We start from the raw sequence: 23,820 nt of genomic DNA, 5'->3' as shown, positions 1-23,820 counted from the left end.
GCATTTTCACTCAAAACTAATATCACTAATGATTTGTAAAAGTAAATTATTTCAATATATACATTTCATAACCAACAAGTAAGAATAATTATTATTATTCCTACCTACAACAACAAACCTAAAACACTATTTACTATGGGAAAATAACCAGGAAGGTGAAAAACATTATATTACCTATTATTTACGATTTCGACGCACTCGACTTTTAGTAAAATATAGTAGGTAAACATAATATTATGGTTTTGATTTTTGCTACTAGTATAAGAAAACTGCGTGTTCAAACTACTTGTTTGTCTGTCTGAAAATTCGGAAGTACTTTGGTAGTTTACCGATTTATAATAATATTGTATATATCGTTGTTTAAAAAATATTCAAACACAATAAAATATGATATACTGATTTATCACTGGTTTCAGTGATGAACTGATGAGTCAATGTTAGCCACTATACTTTCGTCATACGTGTGTATGATTGATGTGATTTGCAACGTGGTGATATTTCAGAAAAATCACGGGTCAAATTGTCCCACCGAAAATATAACTGCGTTATAAGAATAACTATACCTACGATAAATTATACATAATACAATATAGTCTCAAATGCATACTAGTGAAATATTTTATTTGAATCAATAAAATAAAAAAAAAAATAAAAAATAATAATAATACAAAAATAAATTCACAACACAAGAAAATCCGCGCGCAAATCATAGCGCGTGACAATGAAATCAAGAACTTTCGAGCCGACGCGACGCGGACGACGAAGGAGCCTAACAAAAGTACCTACAATCATAGGCGGCTCGTGACAAAATTGTATGGCCGTGTTCACTTGAAATAAAACAACGAAAATAGGTACCTACAATAGCGTTAGCAGTACAAAAAAAATGAGCACCACATTATAAATGTCTATTTATACACTAAAAATTATAGAGTATTTCAAAACGAATTCAATTATTATTTAGCAATAATAATTAGAAAATCCCCGAATTTGCATTCGTGATCGTATTCATAGTGTTTGTCTACACTAATATTATAAAGAGGAAAACTTTGTTTGTTTGTTTGATTGTAATGAATAGGCTCATAAACTACTGGACATTTTACCAATGTTTGCAAGTTTGTGATTACTTTGATAGTTTACCGATTTATAATAATTGTATACTTATATCATTGTTTAAAAATATTCAAACACAATATGATATAGGTACTGATTTATCACTGGTTTCAGTGATGAACTGATGAGTCAATGTTAGCCACAATACTAATCACGAACAATAATGAGTAATAAATTGTTTACAAAAAAAAACATAGTTTCTAAGGTCATTAGTTTTATTTTATTTTATTGTTATTTTCTTTGAACGATTGGAAATGAAATTACTCAATTTTTACACAGAACTTTGATTTATTAGAATTATGCTCATTATGTATAAGATAACGAACGCGAATGCACGACATCTAGCGCGTCAATGTCTAAACATCGCCTTTCGTTTAGACATTGACGCGCTAGATCTGTAATAAGTATATAGTCTATGCGCTAGATGTCGTGCTTTATGTCGTGTTTCGCTTGGCAAAAGTCACGCACACTACTGTAGAAATGTCAAATTTTTCCGGTATTTTACTGTTGTTTTTCTAAGTAAATATTGTAAATTATTGATTAAAAAGGTCGAACGCGCACACATTTCATTATAGAGAAGTGATAAAATGATTAGTTTTAAAGAAATAGTGTCTGTGTTAAGTGTTTAGACTTTTAGAGGTAATCAAAAATGTATGGAGGGACGGTCGGAACATCAACCTTAATGACTAATTGTTATTGCAATAACATGTGTTGACTACTAGACTATAAAATATTACAATCGCTTACACATAAATATAAAGAGTTATCAATATACTAACTTATAGATAACAGATAATTTAAAAAAGGGAAATGGTATAAAAACTACAAGAGACAAATTTCTAATCTATTGAAGGACTTGCGACAGCAAAGTAAGGTTTTCAAATAGGCATTTCCGAAATCTAATAGGTTTACTCCCGATAATGTCAAGATCTGGTATTATCTCAAATCATAATATTTCACGCAAACATAAAATGTCTCCGCCCAGACAACACCGGCGGTCTAAAAATACACAGGAGTCAGTCGAAGCTGGTCTCGGGCTGCAGTGACGCTGTGGTCATGACCAACGGCAGGTCTTGCACCGGCTCCCAACCGCACGTCACCAGGAGACTGTGCGCTACCCTGATATTCTTTATCGGAATCATTTGTATATTTGGTGGTATGTTTTATTTGTTTGTGTTAGATTTGGCGAATGTTGTTTGCTTTTACTTTTTGCAAGATCAATTTTGAATGTAGAGTACAATCAATGATTACCAAACAATTGAAATAAAGCAAAAAATGTGTGGTAAAATCAAAGATATCGAATTTCTACTGCTTTTTAACGTGATAACGTTTTTAAAATCGTTTTAGTCGGGTGACATGTTCAGAAACTTGTGTCACACCAAAACCTCACGAGCGCGATCGCAGGTATAACGAGAGAGAGACGGACCGATCTCCCGTCTCATCCCGAGCGCTGCCACCAATAAGACGTTATCACGTAAACATCTCGATCGTAAACCTACTTTACAAAGGGAACTATATTTTCTGTCACCAAAATTTATATTTGTCATCAAGTTGTATCACCTAATAAATAGATCTATCACCACGAAATATTTTCGTTCTCAGATAAACAAAAATTGTTCCCAGGTATGAATTATCAAATTAATATTAATATATGTGTAAAATAAGAGATCGATAACCAATAAAATTATATTGCATTACATGAATATAAACTTCGTTCTTATAATAACAGTTTTGTTACTTAAATAATAGCTCTGTGCTCAGAATGGTAGATCTGTCACCAAATAAATTGATTATCGATCCCTGACTACGTCCTGACTACGACTCCTTTTTATTTGATACTAGCTTTCCACCCGCGGCGTCGCCCGCGCAGTCAAAGAAAAACCCGCATAGTTCCCGTTCCCGTGGGATTTCCGGGATAAAACCTATCCTATGTCCCGGGGTAAAAAGTAGCCTATGTCCTTTCTCGGGTATCAAAATATCTCTATACCAAATTTCATGCAAATTGGTTCAGTAGTTAAGGCGTGACAGACAGACAGAGTTACTTTCGCATTTATAATATTAGTATGGATTTTGTCACCAATACAGTAGTAACATTTTATTTCGTTCAGATATTAAATTAATATATATAATATAGTATTCGTTACCAATTTAATACATCAATTTATAATTTTAATGAAAAAATGATCAAAGAGGGGCGGAGACAAATTGGCGCGCTTTAAAAATTGATTATTTTAACTTTAATTATTATGCTAGCCATAAGCCAGCTATTAAACCAGAGCTGATTGATTATTCAGTGGTTATTATTTTTAAGAATAAATATTAAATATTGATTATTTTAACTTTAATTAAGTGTTTTATCTACTATTCTTCTAGCCATAAGCCAGCTATTTTAAACCAGCGCTGATTGTTCAGTGGTAATTATTTTAAACAATAAATATTGATTATTTTGACTTTAATTGTTTTATTTACTACCTACTCTGCTAAAAATTTTATTTAAATATAATTTATACTATCAGTGGAAATTTAGAACCTTTGGAGTCTAGAAGTCTAGTCGAGGAGTCTAGTCTAGTCTAGGAGTAGCAGAATCTTTTGGTTGAAACGATGATGACAACCCTAATTTTTTATTTGAACTTAATGCAATTTTCTAGTAACATAATATGATTTATTGGTGATCTCTTTAAATTAGTTTGCTTAAATACTTCTTAGGACACACCTATTATAATACATACAAAAACATTTATTTGGTACTAGACCTTATATCTCAGGATTTTAGGGGATTTATTGTGGAACTGATTTTGCATTGTTTGGTGACTACATTTTCTACTATTTTGAGGACAAACCCTATTATTTAAGAAACACAAAACTAATTAAATTGGTGATAGCTTAAATGATACCCCTTTACAAACAACCAATTTTTTTGCTACTTTGGGTAATTTTTTTTTTGTAAGTAAGTTAATTCTAAACAATTTTTCGTAATTTTCATAGAAATAATAGTGATACGAATATGTAGGCATTGTATTGTTTATAAATTGTCTTCACCTAAGTAGATTTATGCTTTGACATCATTTTTATGCGATGAGATATTTCAAATGTGTAATTTTCAGGCTATTTACTCGGGCGCATGGCACGCAGCGAAGTGAAGCGCGGGAATTTAATTTCCAACAACCTGACACTAGCCGCTGACACCTTGTTCAGGAAAGCCAGACGGATGTCTCCCAAAGCCGTTCACCACAGCGACCCAGAGAAAATAACCTCAAAAATTCTTGACATTTTTCACTGCAATGCTAGCGACTGCGGCGTAGTAACTAATTAATAATTATAATGTCGCCGATTTCGTTAAATCGTCCATAAATTATGAAGTAAATAAATTAATCAAGTCGATACACAACGCGTCGGTGTTAGTGTACGTTAAACATCGATATACTATCGATAGTATCGATAGTAAATGGCTATCGATACTATCGATAGTTTTTTAAAACAATCGATCGATTGTTTACTCAAGTATTACTTATAGTTTACTAGCTTACCGCCCGCGGCTTCGTCCGCTTTGTCTAAAACCCAATAAATTATATACCTTCCTCTTGAATCACTCTATCTATTAAAAAAAACCGCATCCAAATCCGTTGCGTAGTTTTAAAGATTTAAGCATACAAAGGGACATAGGGACAGAGAAAGCGACTTTGTTTTATAATATGTAGTGATGATACATCCCTACAGTCTAGGTATGCATGTACAAAAATACAAAAAAATGTATATGTAGGTTATTCCCCGGCCATAGTGACAACTGACAAAGGCGTAGACATTAGGATTGTTCTCTATAGTAGGGGAATTACCGTGCATATTTCATTAATTCAAAGGTGTACACATTGAGATTATTCTCTATGGTAGGTGAATTACCGTGCGTATATTATCATTCATTTTAATAATGATGAATGCTGATTTTTTTATTGTTATCTCAAATTTAATTGAAAATAAAACTTCGTTTCGTATAAAATTTGTTATTTTATTGATGTTACGCTAATCCTACAAAGTACAATCTTTTAAACTATCGATTGGCTATCGATACTATCGATAGTTTTTAGTAAAACTCTCGATACTATCGGATTACCAAACTATCGATGTTTAACGTACACTAGTCGGTGTATCTCGACTCTTTGAGATGACATTGAATGGAAGATTTATTGTCTCTTCTGCGTAATGAGGTGGAGTTTTTTTAGAATCTTAATTAGATTGGTGATATTGAAACAAATTGAAACAACGTACCTATAAGTATTTGTAATAGACAAACTTATTTTATAACGGTGTACCTAATTGTTTATCGTTAAGCATTTGTTTTTTATTGAATTTTTGTACATGTTATTCCTATCTACTTGTTGTAATATTAAGGTATAGTAGGTATATAATATGTACATGTGTTACTGGAGAAATAAAGTGTTTGAAATAACAGCATTTCTTTTTCTTACTTTTCAATTCCCATAAATAAACATTAAACTGTAGATTTTGACTAAAAAAAGATACTTAAACTTAACGTGTGGCATTATGGATAGGTAATTAATTCGAGTCTCTGATTTTTTTAATGCAGTCTATTAAGCAGTCTATTGACATAGTATTTTGGTTTGTAGTGCCAAAACCACAGAACAGTAAAAACCACAGGTAAAAACATATAGAAGTGCTATAATGTCATAATTATTAATTAGTATGAAAACCAGTGTCGCCAAACCCACACATTTAAACCGATAGTTATACAGTACACTACAAGTAAACTATGCCTTTGATTGGACAGCTTAATTTGAGTAAAAACTGACTTAGGTTATAAATTCAGCATTTCAATATGTACCCTAACGCACCATGTTACGGTTTATTATAGTATAACATCCCTAGGTGTATTAGCTGTTTTGTTTCTCATTGCTCAGAAATTCCAAATTCGAAAACATTCAGCTACTCCACAACAGAGGGCGTTAGTTTTCGATAGATATAACTTTGAACCTCAACACATAGAGATAAGGTTGAAATTTGTGTCACTCAACATTAATGACACTAACTTGATATTTATCTGATGCTATGCCCTGAGGGATGTCAGCGTTGTTATCGATAATTCACAAATAAATATTTTTTGTGTATTTTTTTTTTCTTTCTACTAAATGAGTATAGTAGGTATATTGTGTCACATTTTGGAGTATGTTTATTACTACTAAGTACGGCTTTTTATATTATTATTATTAAATAAAAAACGGAATAGAATAGTATTAATCTATATTTACAAAATACAAACAGAAAATATGCATTATTTTAAATCTTGGAACTGCCGTAGGTTTGATGTATCGGTGGCCTTTGTTAGACTGCTTAGTGCTGTTCGGCATCCAGTTAACTCGTCACGTTGCATTTATCCATTTCTCTTTTAAATTAGCCTCTTTGGGAAATCTATAAATAAATTGGACAAATGAAAGCTAAGGAAAAATAAAATAAAATTTAATATTTATAATGTTTGTCTTTTCTAAAGTATCGATACTGTCGATATGCGCCACAAGCATCACTAAACCGACATTCGTTTGTTTATTGCAATAATATTCCAGAAAGTCTTGGTTGCTGTTCAATCTATAATAGTCCTTATTTCTTATGGATTAAGGTTCATTTTGACTAGATATTTGTATACAATTTTGACAAATTACAAGCGAAGTTATAACATAAAATATTTTATGTAAAATAAATAAAAATAAGACTTAGAGCGTATACGCACTATGCGGGTAGCCGCATTGCGGGTAGCCGTCCGGCTGACCGCAATCACAATTATGTATGTAATATTCATTTCTATGCGCACTGCGATGCGGCTACCGCAGACCGCACAGTGCGCATAGAAATGAATATTACGTACATAATTGTGCTTGCGGTCAGCCGGACGGCTACCCGCAATGCGGTTACCCGCATAATGCGTATACGCTCTAACTGATGGTATGAAATGCCTCCATTGCTGATATTATTTCGTCTGCTATCATTTTTGCACTTACCGAACAACACGTCCTAATTAATGAATAAATATGGAAAAAAGGTTTGACAGCTGACAACCGACTCGAATATTTTTCTGCGCACAACTGAGAGCAAGTTAGAGCGGGGGCACACGATGCGTTGCGGCGGCGGTGCGGCGCCGGAGCGGTGTCGCTGCGTCGTCTTACATAGAAATATCTGTGGCATGTCACACGATGCGCTCCGGCGCCGCACCGGACTTGTAACCACCAAGACGAGGCGGGGAGGGGTGAATGCGGTGCGACGTCGGAGCGGCACCGCTCAGTTGTTTTGCGTCACAAGGAAAGACACGCTGTGCAACGCTGCTACGACGCCGCTGCGATATAAAAACGTTACGGCGCCGCACCGCTCGTGTGCCCACTGACACGGTGAAATCTTTGCGGTGCGGCGCCGCAACGCATCGTGTGCCCGCGCCCTTAGGTGATCTTACCTTACAAGTGACACGTGGGCCAAACGTAAAGTAGATAGAAGTGTGATGTGGGCATCACACTTCTATCTACTTTACTGTTCTGTGGCCAAAACTGTTAGACCGGGAGATACTGACACAAAATTTCGAGTCATTTGTAACAAGGATGGCGGTTCTACAGGGGTCTTAGTACGCAATGACAAAAAGAAAAATGATGGTGTGAACGCTGGTATCGGTGGCTTAGTCGCGTGGGCGTTTGTCGAACTCGTCGGAAAAATAGCGAAAGTCAAACGATTTGTAACACAAAAATTTTAGAATTTACCGATAGCCCATAAAAAAGTAGTAGGCGGTAGTGTCATGCCATACTTTTCCGGTGTGACTTACAGCCCGCCATACCGATGCGAATGTGTTGATTTAAATAAAACAATCATTCAACCATTTGTACCAGGCTAACTTTTGCACAGGTAACTATCGTCGTGCAGCCATTTACGAAAATCGCCATGCCATACTTTTCGGACGATTCCAAATGGTCGCCATACCGCCGAAAATCTGCAAAAAATTTTTATTTCGCCATACTTTTTGTACCAGTATTGCATTTGGATTTTTGGAGAGTATTTGATAAAATGTGACCATTATTATATTTGCCATACTTCTAGTAGGGGGAAAAAGTGCTGTCATACTTGAAAACTTAATTTATTATTAATTTATATAAGTGAAGATTTCCAACACATAGATCTTTGAAATTTTGTATTTATATTTGTTGATCCTCAAACTTACAGGAAAAATAAGTGCCATACTGTTACAAATCGTTTGACTTTCGCTATTTTCCGACGAGTTCGACTAACGCCCACGCGACTAAGCCGCCGGTACCAGCGTTCACGCCATCGTTTTTCTTTTTGTCATTGCGTACTAAGACCCCTGTAGAACCGCCATCCTGTTACAAATGACTCGAAATTTTGTGTCAGTATCTCCCGGTCTATGTAGTTCCCATTGCCTGCAAATTTTTAGTTACCATAATCACAGACTAATAATAATATACTACGTATCCATAATGTACTATTTTGAATCTGCTCTACCGTTTAGGAAAACGGTATTTGATTGAATTCTAGACATTTTTTTATCAAATAGGTGCATGATGTCTGGAGATAGAGGAGGCTAGGGGTAGATTTAATATTGCGGTAAACTTCTTTTCTATAGGAAGGTCTACAATGGTGCGTATCTGATTTACACCAAATTAACTTACTATGTTGGCACCTATTACAGTTAATTTGGTATGACCAAGCAGACCTCCAGTAATATTTTTATTATTTCACAGATTCGTCGTCCATTTTAACTGTTGATTAATTTTATGACTTCTATTCATACTAGAGGTATTTTTATATCTACTACTCAACTATTATAAATATACCTATGTATTATACATATACCTATGTATGCGTCAGGAAGGAAAACCCGACTTATTTTTATATAGTAGATTTCTTACCTATCTATCAATCATAATTTTTTTGTTAAACAGTCATTATATTACATAGTTACTTTAAACTTTCGTACTATAAACAACAAGCCTCAAAAAATGTTCAAGTAGCATTATTTTTTTATACAGAAAACAAGAGTTTTAGTTTTACATTGATTTCAAACATAATTTTGCGTTGTGAAACCTTATGAAAATGTTCACAGTATTATATCCTGTCCTTATAAAAAACATCCGTTGAAAATAACACCAACACAATAAAATGAAATTCGAATTGCTATTGTTCGTTTTTTAAATTGATTGATTGTGAAGGTGTTCGAAGGATAATTAATAGCGCGGGAACTAAAACATTGGCACCTGGTACAATATAATTAACATAAGCATTATTAGGATTTTAAGGAGGGTAGGCAGTAGGAGGCTAGGGTATCTACTTCAATTGTTTCTTTTACAGCTTTGGGGGTTTGCTGATGCTTATTTTGGCTAGAGGTCCGATTTCGCCCCTAATACAGATATGTACATATACCTATTATTACTAATTACCTACCTACGATTCTAAATATCATAGGAGAAAAAAAATCACAACATATGCGATTAAACAAAAGAAGTAAGTAGTTCTTTCCTGTCTTTGTACACTGTTTGTAATAATATATAAATATTAAAATATCCACGATACCTATTTGCAACATTGAATGTACCCAATTTCGCATCAGGTCATCAGTCACAGAGTCGATTCGTGTTCAAGCAAATTGCGTCAAGTCCCGCCCCCTGTAATTAGCGTATTCGGTTGACATGCAACGAGTAACGACTGGTGCTCGAATTAGGTTAGATCCTTATCTGCTTAGGTCTTAATTTAGAGTGGTGGTTTTATTTTTATGTGTTTCTTTAGTGTTGTGATTTTGTTTTAGCTTTCGTTTCAAAATGAGTGAGGTTTTGGCGTGGCTTGAAGATCGGAAGTATAGCTTGGTGGTGGCATAGATAAATATTCTGTAGTTTAACTAATAAATTAACGAGCATGAAGGAATTCATGAAGTAAGAAATAAATAACGAGCAAAATACGAGTAAATCTATCAAAGTAGGTATAGGTAAACCAGAATCTGATGGCAATTAGGGAAATCAAAATTTTGAGTGTGCAACCCTAGGGAAAATGGACTGAACGATTTTGATACTGCGTATTTTTTATTTTGTCCTCCATATCATTAGTCACATTAAACAAGTGGATAATACTGTATTTAATAATGAGATATCCACGTAATATTATGTAGGTACTTATTACATGTATAATATAATAAGTACCTACATAATAGAAATTACTTTTCTAAAGGTAATACATAATATGTATTATGTATTTACACATACCTATATTTGAATAAATGTATATCATTATGGCATGTGAAAATATGGATGTAATGATAATGCAGATCAAAACTTAGATACTATATTAATTAACGATTGTTTATAATTTTTTATAAAATAAAACAATAATAAAATAAAATCATGTTTATTTTCGTAAGTATTAACACATTATAGAATTGACTTGTACACCTTGGACTTGACAAATAGCCAAGAATGGAAACTCCTGTAATAAGTTTTCATAAAATTATATTTTAATCAACAAACAACATTATTAATTTAAAGTATCAAAACGGGTAAGTCCAACTTAGCAATAAAATCTTTCACGCGCTTTAAAATTGAAAATTGTGATGTGTTTGACCCTTCTTCATCGAATGTTTTTCTATACACATTGTAAACAACACCTCTTGCTTGTGATCGCAGCGGTTTTATCGACATTTCGAAGATTTTGAAGACAAAATCCTAAAAATTAATCATCAACACAATAATTTGACAACTAATTTGATAGTTGTCAAATAAAGTTGCCACATGAAAATCTTTTATTTTTAAAATATAAATTTGCCATCAGATTCTGGTAGACCTATAATTTTCAAAAAATCATAAGCAAAAAACAAAACAATATTTTACTCTATGGTCTTTATGTCTATTAAATAAAGCACTAGTAAACATAAGAGCGAGCGCGCACGAGCAACTTAGTTGCCCGGCAACTATTTTGTCTCTGTCGCTGTCTCCTCGCAAAGTTTTGAACGATGCGCTTCAAATGTTGACGAAGTGAACAGTGCTCTTTTACACATATCTGAATGGTTTACTGCCAATAATTTATTATTAAATGCCAAAAAAACCACTTTTGTTGAATTTTTACTTCCTAATGTAAAAAAGTTGAACAGAGATATTACCTTGAACGGGGAGGTATTGCATCCTACTGAGTCTACTGTATTTCTAGGGTTAACATTGGACGAGAAACTACAGTGGGGAGCCCATGTCAACACCGCTGCAGGTAAGCTCAGTTCTGCTGCATATGCAGTCCGAAAAATAAGGCATCTCACCGATGAAGATACGGCTAGATTGGTTTATTTCAGCTACTTTCATAGCATTATGTCCTATGGAATTCTACTGTGGGGCAGGGCTGCAGATATAGAAACTATATTTATCTTACAGAAAAGAGCCATTCGCTCTTTATATAATTTACGTGCTCGGGACTCACTAAGAGATCATTTTAAGAATACTGGTATCCTTACTGTACCATCACAGTATATATTTAATAATATTTTGCATGTACACAAAAGCTCTGACTTACACACAAGAGTAGGAGATAGACACGATTATGGCACAAGGAACAAGAATAGAATTGAAATGCCATTTTTCCGATTAGCTAAAGTTAAAAATTCATTTATGGGTCAAGGTATACGCTTATACAATAGAATTCCTCACAATATTAAAGAGTTTAGTAGTTCTAAATTTAAAACTAACATAAAAAATGTACTAGTTCAGAGAGCGTACTACAGTATTCAGGAATATATGGACGATAAAGACCCATGGAGGGTTGTCGCGTAAAAACCACAGGACAGTTCTTTGGCATATTATGTAGTTAGGTAGATATAAGTTACATATTATGTAAATTTATTGACATTATTTAAAAGAGCAACTATGGAGTTTCTTGCCGATTCTTCTCCATAGATACTGCTTTCCGAATCGGTGGTAAATGTTAAAAATACTATGTAATGACGATTCGAAAGTGCTACTAAATAGTAGTCTAATTGAATAAATGAATGTTTGAGTTTGAGTTTGAGTTTGAGTTGCGGAGACAAAATAGTTGCGGAGACAAAGTTGCTCGTGCGCGCTAGAAACTAGAAAGTGCGCGCACGTAGCGACGCAACTCCCCATACAAATTGATGGGAGAGACAAAATTGCATTTACTACTATACTCTATGTCTATGGTTTCTGTATTTTGAAGTAAAGCGCCTTATTCACGGTCCATTTGGCTGTACGTCCCGCTAAGGTCATACACGATGTTTGGCACGAGAGACAAATTATTAGTAATAATGGCGGGGATGGACCGTGAATAAGGCGCTTAAAATGTGTATTGAATTAACGTTCCGTTTAAATTTATCATGTTGATATCACCCTTACAACAGTTGTATCAAATGTCATCTAACTTGAGCTGTCAATACGATAGACATAAAGCTGTCAAGTACAGTTTTTATTTGGATTTGGATTTCAAACGCGACGATTTTCAATGGTGATATTCAAAAAAGTTTACAATTAATTTATCTTGTAAATTTTATTATACAACAATTTACAAGTTATTAATCTGTTAATAATTCAATAATAATTAAAACCATGACGGAAGTTCAGTTACAAGAGTTTAAACTTGAACCAGATTCAGAACTTAGGTTTGAAGTCGAGTCAAAGAACGAAAAAGTTGTTTTAGAGGTTTGTAAAAAAAACCCATATTGAAGATTTATCGTAACATTAGCACTATCGTCATTTCGTGAAATTTAACCCATAAATAATTTTGCTTTTTAGGTTAAGAGTGGTTACGCGGAGTTGTTTGGCACAGAGCTGGTTAAAGGTAAACCATATGAGTTCCACACGGGAGCCAAGGTAGCAGTATTTACGTGGCACGGCTGTACGGTAGAACTACGCGGTCGCACGGAAGTCAGCTATGTGGCGAAGGAAACACCAATGGTAATACATAATTTTCTACAATTATGAGTATGTTGATAGAGCTGCAAACTATAATATTTCCTTCGAAAAATTTTACGAAAATAGGGCAATACAAAAAGCTTGAATTGTAATTGCTTGGTCTATGAATGAATAATTAAATAAAAATATACAGATTTATGTGTATTATAGACTAATGACATCATATTATTGTTTAGTACATATGTTTGTACTTTACAGGTGGTATACCTCAATGTACACGCTGCTTTAGAGCAGCAGAGAGTTGCGGCAGAACAAGAAAACACTCGGGGTCCTGTCACTATGGTGGTTGGGCCAGGTGATGTCGGCAAGTCCACGCTGACCAGGATCCTGCTGAACTATGCTGTGAGAATGGGGCGTAGGCCTATATATGTGGATCTCGATGTGGGACAGGGGCATATTAGTGTCCCAGGAACCATTGGTTAGTAGATTAAGGTCATTTTCAATGTGAAATTAAATTAAACTGAATTTTTTAGGTTTTGTTCATGCATTCCAAATTGCAAAACCATAATTATATAAATTCTTGCTGCTTTTGTGTATTCTTGTAAACTTATGTGTTCGAAATGTTAGAACTGGCTTTACAAAACCAAATTTGTCTTAAATAATGCATTTACAAGTCTGTGATGTGAATTTAAATAGATTACTTTGCATAACATGCTTAATTGTTTAAATATTATGGAGATCTATGGAGTTTCTTGCCGATTCTTCTCCGTAGATACTGCTTTCCGAATCGGTGGTAAATGTTAAAAATATGTACCTAATGACGTTTCAAAAGTGCTTCTAAAAGAAGTCTAATTGAATAAATAAAAGTTTGAGTTTGAAATATCATGGTTAATATTACTATTTTTTCATTAAATATTTCCAGGTGCACTTCTAGTAGAGCGACCAGCTTCAATAGAGGAGGGGTTCAGCCAACAAGCACCTCTGGTATACCACTTTGGTCACAAGTCGCCTGATGAAAATTTAGAACTGTATAATACAATTGTGTCTCGACTTGCTGAGGTTATCGCTGAGAGATGCGAAAATAATAAGAAAGGTAAATTTTAAATTTTTCATGTTGGTTTTTATAAGGGCTCAAGTTAGTGAAGTTTTTGTTAAACTTCATACTCTAAATTTGCAATGATTCTCCTTTTCTTTAAAATTCCATTCAAATTTCAATTTTTGAATTACATTGTACATATTATGATGTTGTTGCTACTATTAAACGCAATTTAAAAAACAGTTACATTTAAACTCCGAAAACAAATTTAATCAGGTTGAATTATTTTTCAAATTTGACACAAAATATTTCTTTAATCAACAGCATCAACATCAGGCGTAATAATTAACACATGTGGATGGGTGAAAGGCGCCGGTTATAAAGTGTTGACGCACGCCGCTCAGGCATTTGAGGTATGTATAAAAAAAATTGTTTATTTGCTACTACTACTACTATTACTTTTTCTTGGCATATTACTATAATATATGATGTTACATATGTAATTTGTAAAATTGTAAAACTGACATGATTAAAAAGAGCAACTATGGAGTTTCCTGCCGATTCTTCTCCGTAGATACTGCTTTCCGAATCGGTGGTAAATGTTAAAGGCTTTGTCAGACAGGACGCGTACTTAGCGCGCGTCAGAGCGTTAAGTTGACGCCGCGATATGACGCTAAGATGTGTTCTACTACCATCGTAGAATACCGTCAAACAGAGCGCCGGCGCTAGCAGTACGCAACGCTCTGTCGCGGCGTTAGGACGCTTTAACGTCGGGTGTTGTATTTTTTTACAAATTTTATTTTAGCGTCGGAGTTAATAGGCGTAAAATAATAATAAAATACTGCATAATGACCGAAAATTTGATAGAATTGGTTAGAAAATATCCATGCTTATAGAATACGAAGGATATTTCATATAAACTATAAATATATATATCAATGAAGCCAAAATTGTGGGCACAAATCGGAGAAGAAATTAATGAAACTGGTAAGTAAAAAATTCTTCCGACTCCGGAGTTAACTCTTCAATTCCCATGTCTAAATTAATAGCAATTTTGCATTTCTCTTTTACTGAAATAGTTTAGATACATCTGGCGAAGACAAAAACAAAGAAAAAAAAATTAATTCTACCCCCCATTTTTTTTATGGGGGTGTCACCTACAGGTGGGCATTGTTTTAACTTAGGACTCTAAAGGACTAACGAGGTTTTTCTTTTTTTGGTAGGAATAAAATATCGATTATTATTATAATAATATTTATTTATGATCAAGTAGAAAAAAAATACATAACTTATTTTATGTGGAACATGTACCAACACTTTAGAAGTAAACCGATATTGCACTTGGCGCACATTTGTCTAGTGCGTTGGTGATAGTACCTGCATCTTCACTGTGAGCAATCGAATGCCGAGTGGTCGTCCACAGTTCCAGCACTCCTCACTTTTGTGGGCACTCTCATTTGTGCTGAAACGCCCCAGGCAGAATTACGGTTGCCACATTCCGCTGGAAATCGTAGTAGGTCCAGTTAGTTTCCATCAGCCCTTTGATCAGCCATGCATTTTGGCAAGCTGCTTCTATGCCAAAACCCGTTTTTTATCCACAAATCCAATGCGATCTACTTTTATGATAGGATCCAATCCGTGTTAGTTGGATACGATGGTAACGATGCTGTTGTCATGCCACTTGGCGGTAATAATTTCATCAGAAGCTTTCTAATATCTTTTTTCTTCGGTATTTCGACTTGTTCTTCCTCGTCATGTACACAATTTTCTCCAGAGACGGAAGTTCTATTTTGACATTATACTTGTGACCAAAACATGCGACTAAAAAATGAAAAATACTAGCGTCATTTTCGTCTCCACTATCTTCATCAGTCACCACACCATCATCAGGAGGAAATAAAATAATATCACCTGGGTCTTCTCCGGTGTGCAACTCCTCGGCAATCTCATCTAACGTCAACCTGTAATACGTAAATAAGCTCTAAAACAATATCACCACATAGCAATAAGACAAAATATAAACAACAGTCTTGTTATTACTTACAATGAATTCGGAATAATAAAGTTATTATAATGCCCAGTGTCACCTCCAGGTGACACGGCATGTTTTCAGTGCTGTAGTGAAGATGCTATTAGTTATTTTTTGCATAAAATATATTTATATTATAGCTTATACATTCATTTATTATATATAATAAGAAAAAAAGCAATACTTACTGCCGGGACATTGTTATATCACTTTATACTTCAAGGAATCACACAAACTCTGACTACTTCAAGTACGCGCGAAACAACTAAACAAATTTGCTAAATATCATAAGGTTAGCTTTGCCAGAAAAAAAACATGAATAGTTCAACTAATAAGCTTAGCTACAAACGTGGTAGAATTAAAAAATAAATTTTCATGTGGTAGAAAAAAAATATTAAACTACTGTCACCTACAGGTGACACTGGGAATTGAAGGGTTAATATCGCTGTACCTTGTTTTGTTCGTAAGTAATAATTATGTAAACAACATGCAGCTTTAATAATATCAATTGCTGTGTCCTAACGCGCGCTAAAGCGTTCTGTTTGACGAAGCCTCGCGCGACGTTAAAACAGGACGCTGTAGCGCTACTACGCAGCGCTAAAATACGCGTCCTATCTGACAAAGCCTTAAAAAATATGTACCTAATGACGTTTCAAAAATGCTTCTAGAAGAAGTCTTATTGATTAAATAAATGTTTGAGTTTGAGTTTGATATCAGTTGGTGTACAAAAAGCAAACAGACTCACAATTACGCAAAAAAAAAACTGTCCGAACCAAAACTCTGCCTATGCATGTAGTAGGCAGACTTTTACTTATGTGAAATACAATAGACTTTGAACATTACTGCCTGCAAATAAGGTGTTAATTTCAATAATTGCCACTCAGACATTTTTTAAACTTAATACTATATCATTTATTAAACACAAAATGGGTGAGAAATTAATATTTGTATGATTTACTTTCAGGTGGATGTTATATTAGTTTTAGATAATGAAAGGTTGTACAATGAATTGAAACGTGACATGCCAAAGTTTGTAAAAGTTGTGTACTTACCAAAGAGTGGAGGGGTAAGAGTAAATTTATTTACATAGAGAACTTAAGTTTAATATGAATTTCTGTTTTATTTGTATGACAAGATAATATATTCAGTTAAATTAAAAAAAAATATTATGTAATGTCTTTGATATGTTATGTAAAATAAAAATCTGGATATGGTTATGGTTATAGTCTTAATAAATGATTGATAAATGTGCAAATAATGCTGCTGAATTTCCTAACTCTTTACTAACTTGACTCTAATATAAGAAATATAAAAATTCAGGTTGTAGAACGGTCGATATCGCAACGCGCCGAGTTACGGGACGCGCGAATCCGCGAATATTTCTATGGAAAGAGGACTCCATACTACCCGCATTCTTTTGACGTTAAGTTCACAGATCTCAAAATATATAAGGTGAGATTTTGATTACGATTTTTGCGTATGTGTATGTTTGTATGTACACTAAATGTAAAGAAAATTATTTTTAATGTGTTTATTGAAACAAAATGAGAAATAAAAAAGTGAATATTATATAGATACAAATTAATTTATTACGTGGCACAATGGCAAGTGAGCGCGTTTGTGAGAATGTGTGTCATCTAACTAACTACCTAGGTGTGAAAGGGATAAAAAACATACAGGCGTCATTCAACGTCATATTTTCTTGTTACAAGTTAATGTTCATACTGAAATCTCCAGTGTATTAGATAAAAGCTTCTTGCCTATAAGTGAGGTGTGCACATGTGTGCAGGTGGGCGCCCCGTCGCTGCCCGACTCGTGCATGCCGCTGGGCATGCGCGCGGCGGAGGCGCTGACGGCGCTGGTGGCGGTGTGGGCGGGGCCCGCGCTGGCGCACCGCCTGCTCGCCGTCTCCTTCGCCGCCGCGCCCGATGATCTGGCGCTGCACGCTAATCTCGCGGGCTTCGTGTGTGTGTGAGTATGACTTACTTACTTAATATTCTCAGTACCCTAGCTGGGGCAAAGAGCGTCAACAGTACTGTTATATTTAAAAGATGAATGAGGAAATCAATGCGGGAATAAAATTTTAAAGATTTAATGCGGGAATAAAATAATAACGTACACCAGCTAGAATCAAGACTGACTTTTGTTTTACAAATACCCACTTAGTAAATATTATGATGCACAGATAATGCATAATGCAAATACACTACAAGTACTCCGCCATGCGTGCGATTATGGGCAGCTCATTTTATCTCGCACCTTCCGATTGACTTGGTCTCTGCGATAACAGTACGACGCCAAGTGAGCTTTGAACGGCCACGTTTCCGTTTTCCCTGGGGGTTCCAATCCAAAGCTTGCTTTGGTATGTGTTCCGGGTCTCTACGTAGCGTGTGGCCAATCCAGCCCCACTTACGGCGTTTAATCTGATGGGCGATCGGTGTCTCATCGCAGCATTACCAAAGGTCGTCGTTGGATATAATTTCTAGCCAGTAAATTCCGATGATTCGGCGGAAACAGCAGTTAACAAATACCTGCAGCTGCAATCACTGTTTGTTGTTATGTGTACTTTTCCACGGTCTATTCCGTTATTCCCTTTGTAAATTGAATAATTTAAAATAATATCTAAATCTAAATAATATAAACTCCATATCTCACTAACCGAGAGATATTTGTTCTTAATTTTACCCTTATTTCTTTATCACATAAACATATTGTATTAGACTTAATTCAATCCAAATAAAAAGCTCTATTATATTCTTATAATTAAGGGCTTGGTCTAGTAGTGCAAACAAATGCATCCTGTCATCCTATATGTAAATAATACAAATGTACTAAGGGAAAGTTGCTCCACTTAATTTTTAAAAATTAAATCATTCGTATAATTTAATATTCGTAATAAGTACCAAAAATGACAATTTGAAACAATTTTCGTGAAAATTACACCGGGTGATTTTTTTTTATCAGTACACAAAATTTGCGAATACTTTCTATTGATATCTTGAACTTCATGTTTATATAACTGATCAACTTTTACAAAGAAATTTGGACGAAATATAAAAAAAATAAGCTTTCCATATAAAATGCATAACTCTATACATTTTTTTCGACCTAAGTTTCTTAGTGAAATATGTTCAGTTTAACTAATAAAACGGATAAACAAATTTTGTATTTAATAAAAAAAATGTAATGTTTGTGTTAAAAAATTATAAAATAGAAAAATACGCAAATGAAAACAAAAGATATTTATTTCTGACTAGCTTCCGCCCGCGACTCCGTCCGCGCGGATGTCAGTCTTCGCGTCTTCTACAGATTTATTATATTATGTATAATATATAGATTTATATTGATAAACCTAATAAATCTTTTGCTAGCATTCTGATGCTTTATCGGTTGCACTGGATTTATCTCTTTTTTTTCAATCGCTTGAATGATATAGGATGGGTCCTTGATGGGCATCGAATGCTGAAGTCTCGAATCAATCAATTCTGACAGTAGGCAATTTATGTAAAATCCAATAATGGTCCATCATTTTATTTTGCCTAAACGTTACATACTTTTTTATATATTCTATTTTATATATTCTATTTTTAACGAATGATTCACTCCAGTCCAAACAGCAAATAAGCAGACTTCTGCTTCTGCAACGTTTAGTTGTCCCTGAATTTGGAAAAAATAGTCATGATTCTTATCTATGACAAAAGTGTTATTTTTTGCATTGTATTTCAAATATTAAATTTTTTTTTAACCGCATCTTCCGCATTCATGTCTTTTGCCGGAATTAGACATTTAACTTCTACTAGTCCCATTTTCCCTTTTTGATATGGGAGTGTATAAAGTAAATTTTTTAGATATTTCTCGTTATACTTTTAAATAATTTGGAAAATCCAAAAGTGCACGCCTCATAATTTTTTTTTAATAAATATTTATTAATTATTATTTTTGTTTATTTAATAACAATTAAACCACATCGAATCAGACCCTGAAAAATGAAAGGGTTCTATTCCTGAGCATACTCAAGCGTAAGAGAAAAAAAAGACTCGATTAGTAAAGTATTTCGGTCGCTATCGTGTTAACAAGAAAAAGGATCCGCACATACAGACACACGGACGTCCAAGACAGAACTTTTTTAAACTGTTTTTTAACTAGTTTAAATAACAAAAATGACATCAAAAATATCATGAACGGTAAAAATAGTGTTTTTTCTTAATATGTGTGTGTATGTATTATCTTACAAGTGCAATGTATGATACATAAAGACATTTTAAGTTTGAAAAATCAGATGTTTTGCGCGAAGTGACAGTAGTACCCACCTCAACGCTTCGCTTATGAGGCGTGCAAAAGTTATTATTGTCATTTTGCTCATTAGGTAAAGTAATTTCGATATCAGTTTTAAGTTTTTTGATACCTGCAATAATAACGTCATAATCGCCTGCACATACTTATCGATTACACCCTGTATACAATCCACCATCCACATTCATAATGTTTTCCTGTCCTCCTCTCCTTTACGCTGTTCACCGATACATTTTAAATGAGTAAATCTGCTACCACTGAAGGATGTTTCATTGTGATCAGCAAATTTTCACCACTTTTGTCGATTATTTGTTTTTCATTTTTAATCAGCAATTGGGAATCATCAGTTTTGTTTTTTGCAGATTGGTGATGTACCCTAACAATACGTCGAAAAGGGAAAGCATCAACGAATTATCGTTTTCGTCCTCTTTTTTTATTCTTCGCGTCTCTGTTACTTCTGTTTGTTTAGTTCTCAACCCCACTGAATTTTGATGATGTGATGATAATCCATTCGTTTTAATATTGGTACTTAGAGTTTTTTGGTAGTTTTGTAGTTAGACTAAACTAGAAATGGTGGACTAAATTTGTCAGCGCGTCTGTAAGATCAGAATATAAAACCAACATCCTGTATTTAAGTTTCAAAATTAATAATCAAACAACATGCCGCTACGTTGAAAATGACTAGAAGAAAAAATTAAAACACCTCGGATCAATTTTGGAGTAAACAAATCATTTTCCCCGTATGGGGATTTCCCCGGATGAACTTGGGAAGTTCAAGTTCTCAATACAAGTTTATATTATATTTCGTATTTCTCAAACGAAAAATAAACATTTTTGGAACTTCAAAAAAATTATATTATAAGAAAATTTATGAGCTTACTTTAGTTTTAAAGAAATATACATCCCTTTACTGACACCCCGTAAAATAAAGAAATTGTTGCCAATCACCTTTGCAATCTATTTGGTTTCATTAACTTTATTTTCGAAGATAATTTTTTTTCTAGTAGTTACACGCGTATTTTTTTCGTTTATTTTCCATATCGAAATCAAATGTTTAAAAATACGAATATTTGCACAAAACTAAGATAAAAATAATCAATTAACAAAAATATTAAATTTAATGAAGTAGAGCAACTTTCACTTCGGTATGAAGGAAAATCGAGCGTAGAGCACACGTCAGAACGCTCCGGCCCAAGGAGCGCGACTAAAGAAATTCGCTAGGATTTTTCCTTATTATTTTAAATATTTTTTTAATATTTAAAGAATTATCAAAATTCAAAAAAAATTTTTTTAAAGGATTAATACTCATTGGTCTTCAACCAACTCGAATAAATTAATGGAAAAAATAACTTTTAGCAGTATTTATCAATCGATTTTGTAAGGCAAAAAATGGGAAATTTAATGAATTTATAACGCTCTAATTAAGAAAATCATAAGTTTTTCGGCAATTGTATTCAGCAGTTTTTAATAACGACTATATAAGGATAATAATGCGCTGATCAGATTATGTAAATTGTAATCGGTTGCAACGTAGTGAGTGCACAAACTTAGCTCGAAATGTCTTTGGGGGAAAGAGACTTATCTTGAAGGCCTGATTAAGGTAACATAAAGTAACTTTATAAATGTGAAAAAATTCACGCGCATTGCGTATATAACACTAATTGATAAACAAGAAAAAAAAAATCAGTTTATCATTTCATTAGCCGGGAAAAAATTGTCAAATAACTTGTTGAAAACGCAATTTTGCTAGACTGCAGCCTTAATGCTTATTATTTTTCCGAATTCCAGGACTGCAGTGGACACAGAGCGACAAACTCTCACAATTCTATCGCCGCAGCCGCGACCCCTCCCAAACACTATTTTGTTACTCTCAGAACTACAATATATGGACAACCACTAGAGCGTTTAAGATAAAATTCTGTATTACGAGTCATTTTACAACATGATGTATTTAACCGAATATCGCCCGGTTTCTATGTCATATATTTTTACTTATTATAATATTATTATTGAAAAAGAAATGATGTTATTAATGTAAAAATATATGTTTTTGATTATAGAAACCGGCCCCCCTAGTCGCCTTGAATGTATGAGATTGACGTAAGCTGTAGATACGTTTATCTATAGCTTACGTCAATCTCATACATTCGTAGTCTATTCTATTGAACGCTACGCTAACAGAAAGTATAATAAAACAACAGAATGAAGTGCAGAACAGAACTGACATGTTTTATTATTTGAAACATATATATATACCTATATCACCAAACCAGCCAGTACAGTAAGAAGTTCACATATAACATATTAGATATTATTTTTCTACACCCCCACTATATCTAACAATGTTATATTGATAAGTGTACAATAACATAAATATGCTGAACCCCCAGTTGTAATTGTAATCTTCACATCGCCAGAACATAAAACTGACAACTTTTCACTGTTTGCAACAATAATTTCCTGTTTCTGATCATAAGACGCATTCATAACCCAACTTTCATTTGCCGTAAGGTGTACACTGGCTCCAGAGTCAATATACCATGCATTTTTATTGAAATTCCCGCTTAGGAACACAGCACTAAAAGCATTAGACTGCATTCGGGGTTTTTCTTTGGAGTTCGACGCGTTTTCGTTATTTATACATTGATTTCGATAGTGTCCTTTTTGTTTACATCGGTAACATGTCACCAAAGAGTATACAATTACTACGTAAGACATGTCACTGTCTTCACCTTGACGTTTGATTTTGACGGATCGACAATGTTACCAACATTGACATTTTTTCTTGACGCCATTTTATTTTTCATGTACTTCGAACGAGCTGCGAATGCTCCGCCAACTTCATCATGTTCCTCTATGGTTGACTCCATGTCTAACAATTTCGACTTTATAGAATCAGCCGTTATGTTAATGCCTGAATGCTCTATTGCCATGATCATCGGTGAAAACCGCTCTGGTAATCCTGCTAATAACAATGAGCCTGTCCACTGGTCATTTATTTCAAAACCTGTGCCACTTAATTTTTGAGCCGTGTTAATTATTTGAGTCACATAGGACGTCATTGAACCGCAGTTTTCCAGTCTTATCGAAATTAGATTCCGTAACAGATTTATCCTTCTTGAAAAACCGTTGTCATCGAATAACTGTTGTAATTTTTCCCAGAGTTCTTTTGATGTTCTTACACTTTTTACATGTACAAACAAAGACGGATCGATTGTCATAATCAGCTTTGACCGGTTTTTTTCGTCATCTGCAGCTCCTACGCTCGCTCCTTCTGGCTTTACATAATGTTTCATGCCTTCAAGGATTAGGAAATTCTCTGCCGCGAAGCACCACTCGCTGTAATTTTCCCGTCCACGTAATTTAGGTACATTTATCAAGTAGTTGGCCGCCATCGTAATTCCAAATAAAAATTTTATTTCACGAATATCCAACAACACAATGAAAAAACGTGTTGA

At 34.1% G+C, this 23,820-nt stretch overlaps 2 protein-coding genes across 2 annotated transcripts; both read left to right on the top strand.

The window, feature by feature from the left end:
- Window positions 1-2,095: 2,095 nt before the first annotated feature.
- Window positions 2,096-4,423, top strand: LOC149480692 (uncharacterized). Its single transcript, XM_089706883.1, has 2 exons — window positions 2,096-2,266; window positions 4,215-4,423. Exons 1-2 carry the CDS (start codon window positions 2,167-2,169, stop codon window positions 4,421-4,423), a joined length of 309 nt encoding a protein of 102 aa, XP_089563009.1. The 5' UTR covers window positions 2,096-2,166.
- An 8,118-nt stretch (window positions 4,424-12,541) lies between these two features.
- cbc (protein CLP1 homolog) lies at window positions 12,542-22,459 on the top strand. The gene is made up of 9 exons (XM_089706896.1): window positions 12,542-12,791; window positions 12,885-13,046; window positions 13,263-13,482; window positions 13,927-14,097; window positions 14,365-14,453; window positions 17,034-17,135; window positions 17,390-17,521; window positions 17,859-18,040; window positions 22,151-22,459. Exons 1-9 carry the CDS (start codon window positions 12,699-12,701, stop codon window positions 22,260-22,262), a joined length of 1,263 nt encoding a protein of 420 aa, XP_089563022.1. The 5' UTR covers window positions 12,542-12,698; the 3' UTR covers window positions 22,263-22,459.
- Window positions 22,460-23,820: the final 1,361 nt, after the last annotated feature.

This window comes from Colias philodice, chromosome 18 (genome assembly GCF_061535455.1).
Source record: "Colias philodice isolate Cphi_HAF_F1 chromosome 18, ilColPhil1 Martin Lab GWU primary, whole genome shotgun sequence".
NCBI lineage: Eukaryota > Metazoa > Arthropoda > Insecta > Lepidoptera > Pieridae > Colias > Colias philodice.
This window is presented reverse-complemented; position numbering and strand designations above follow the sequence as displayed.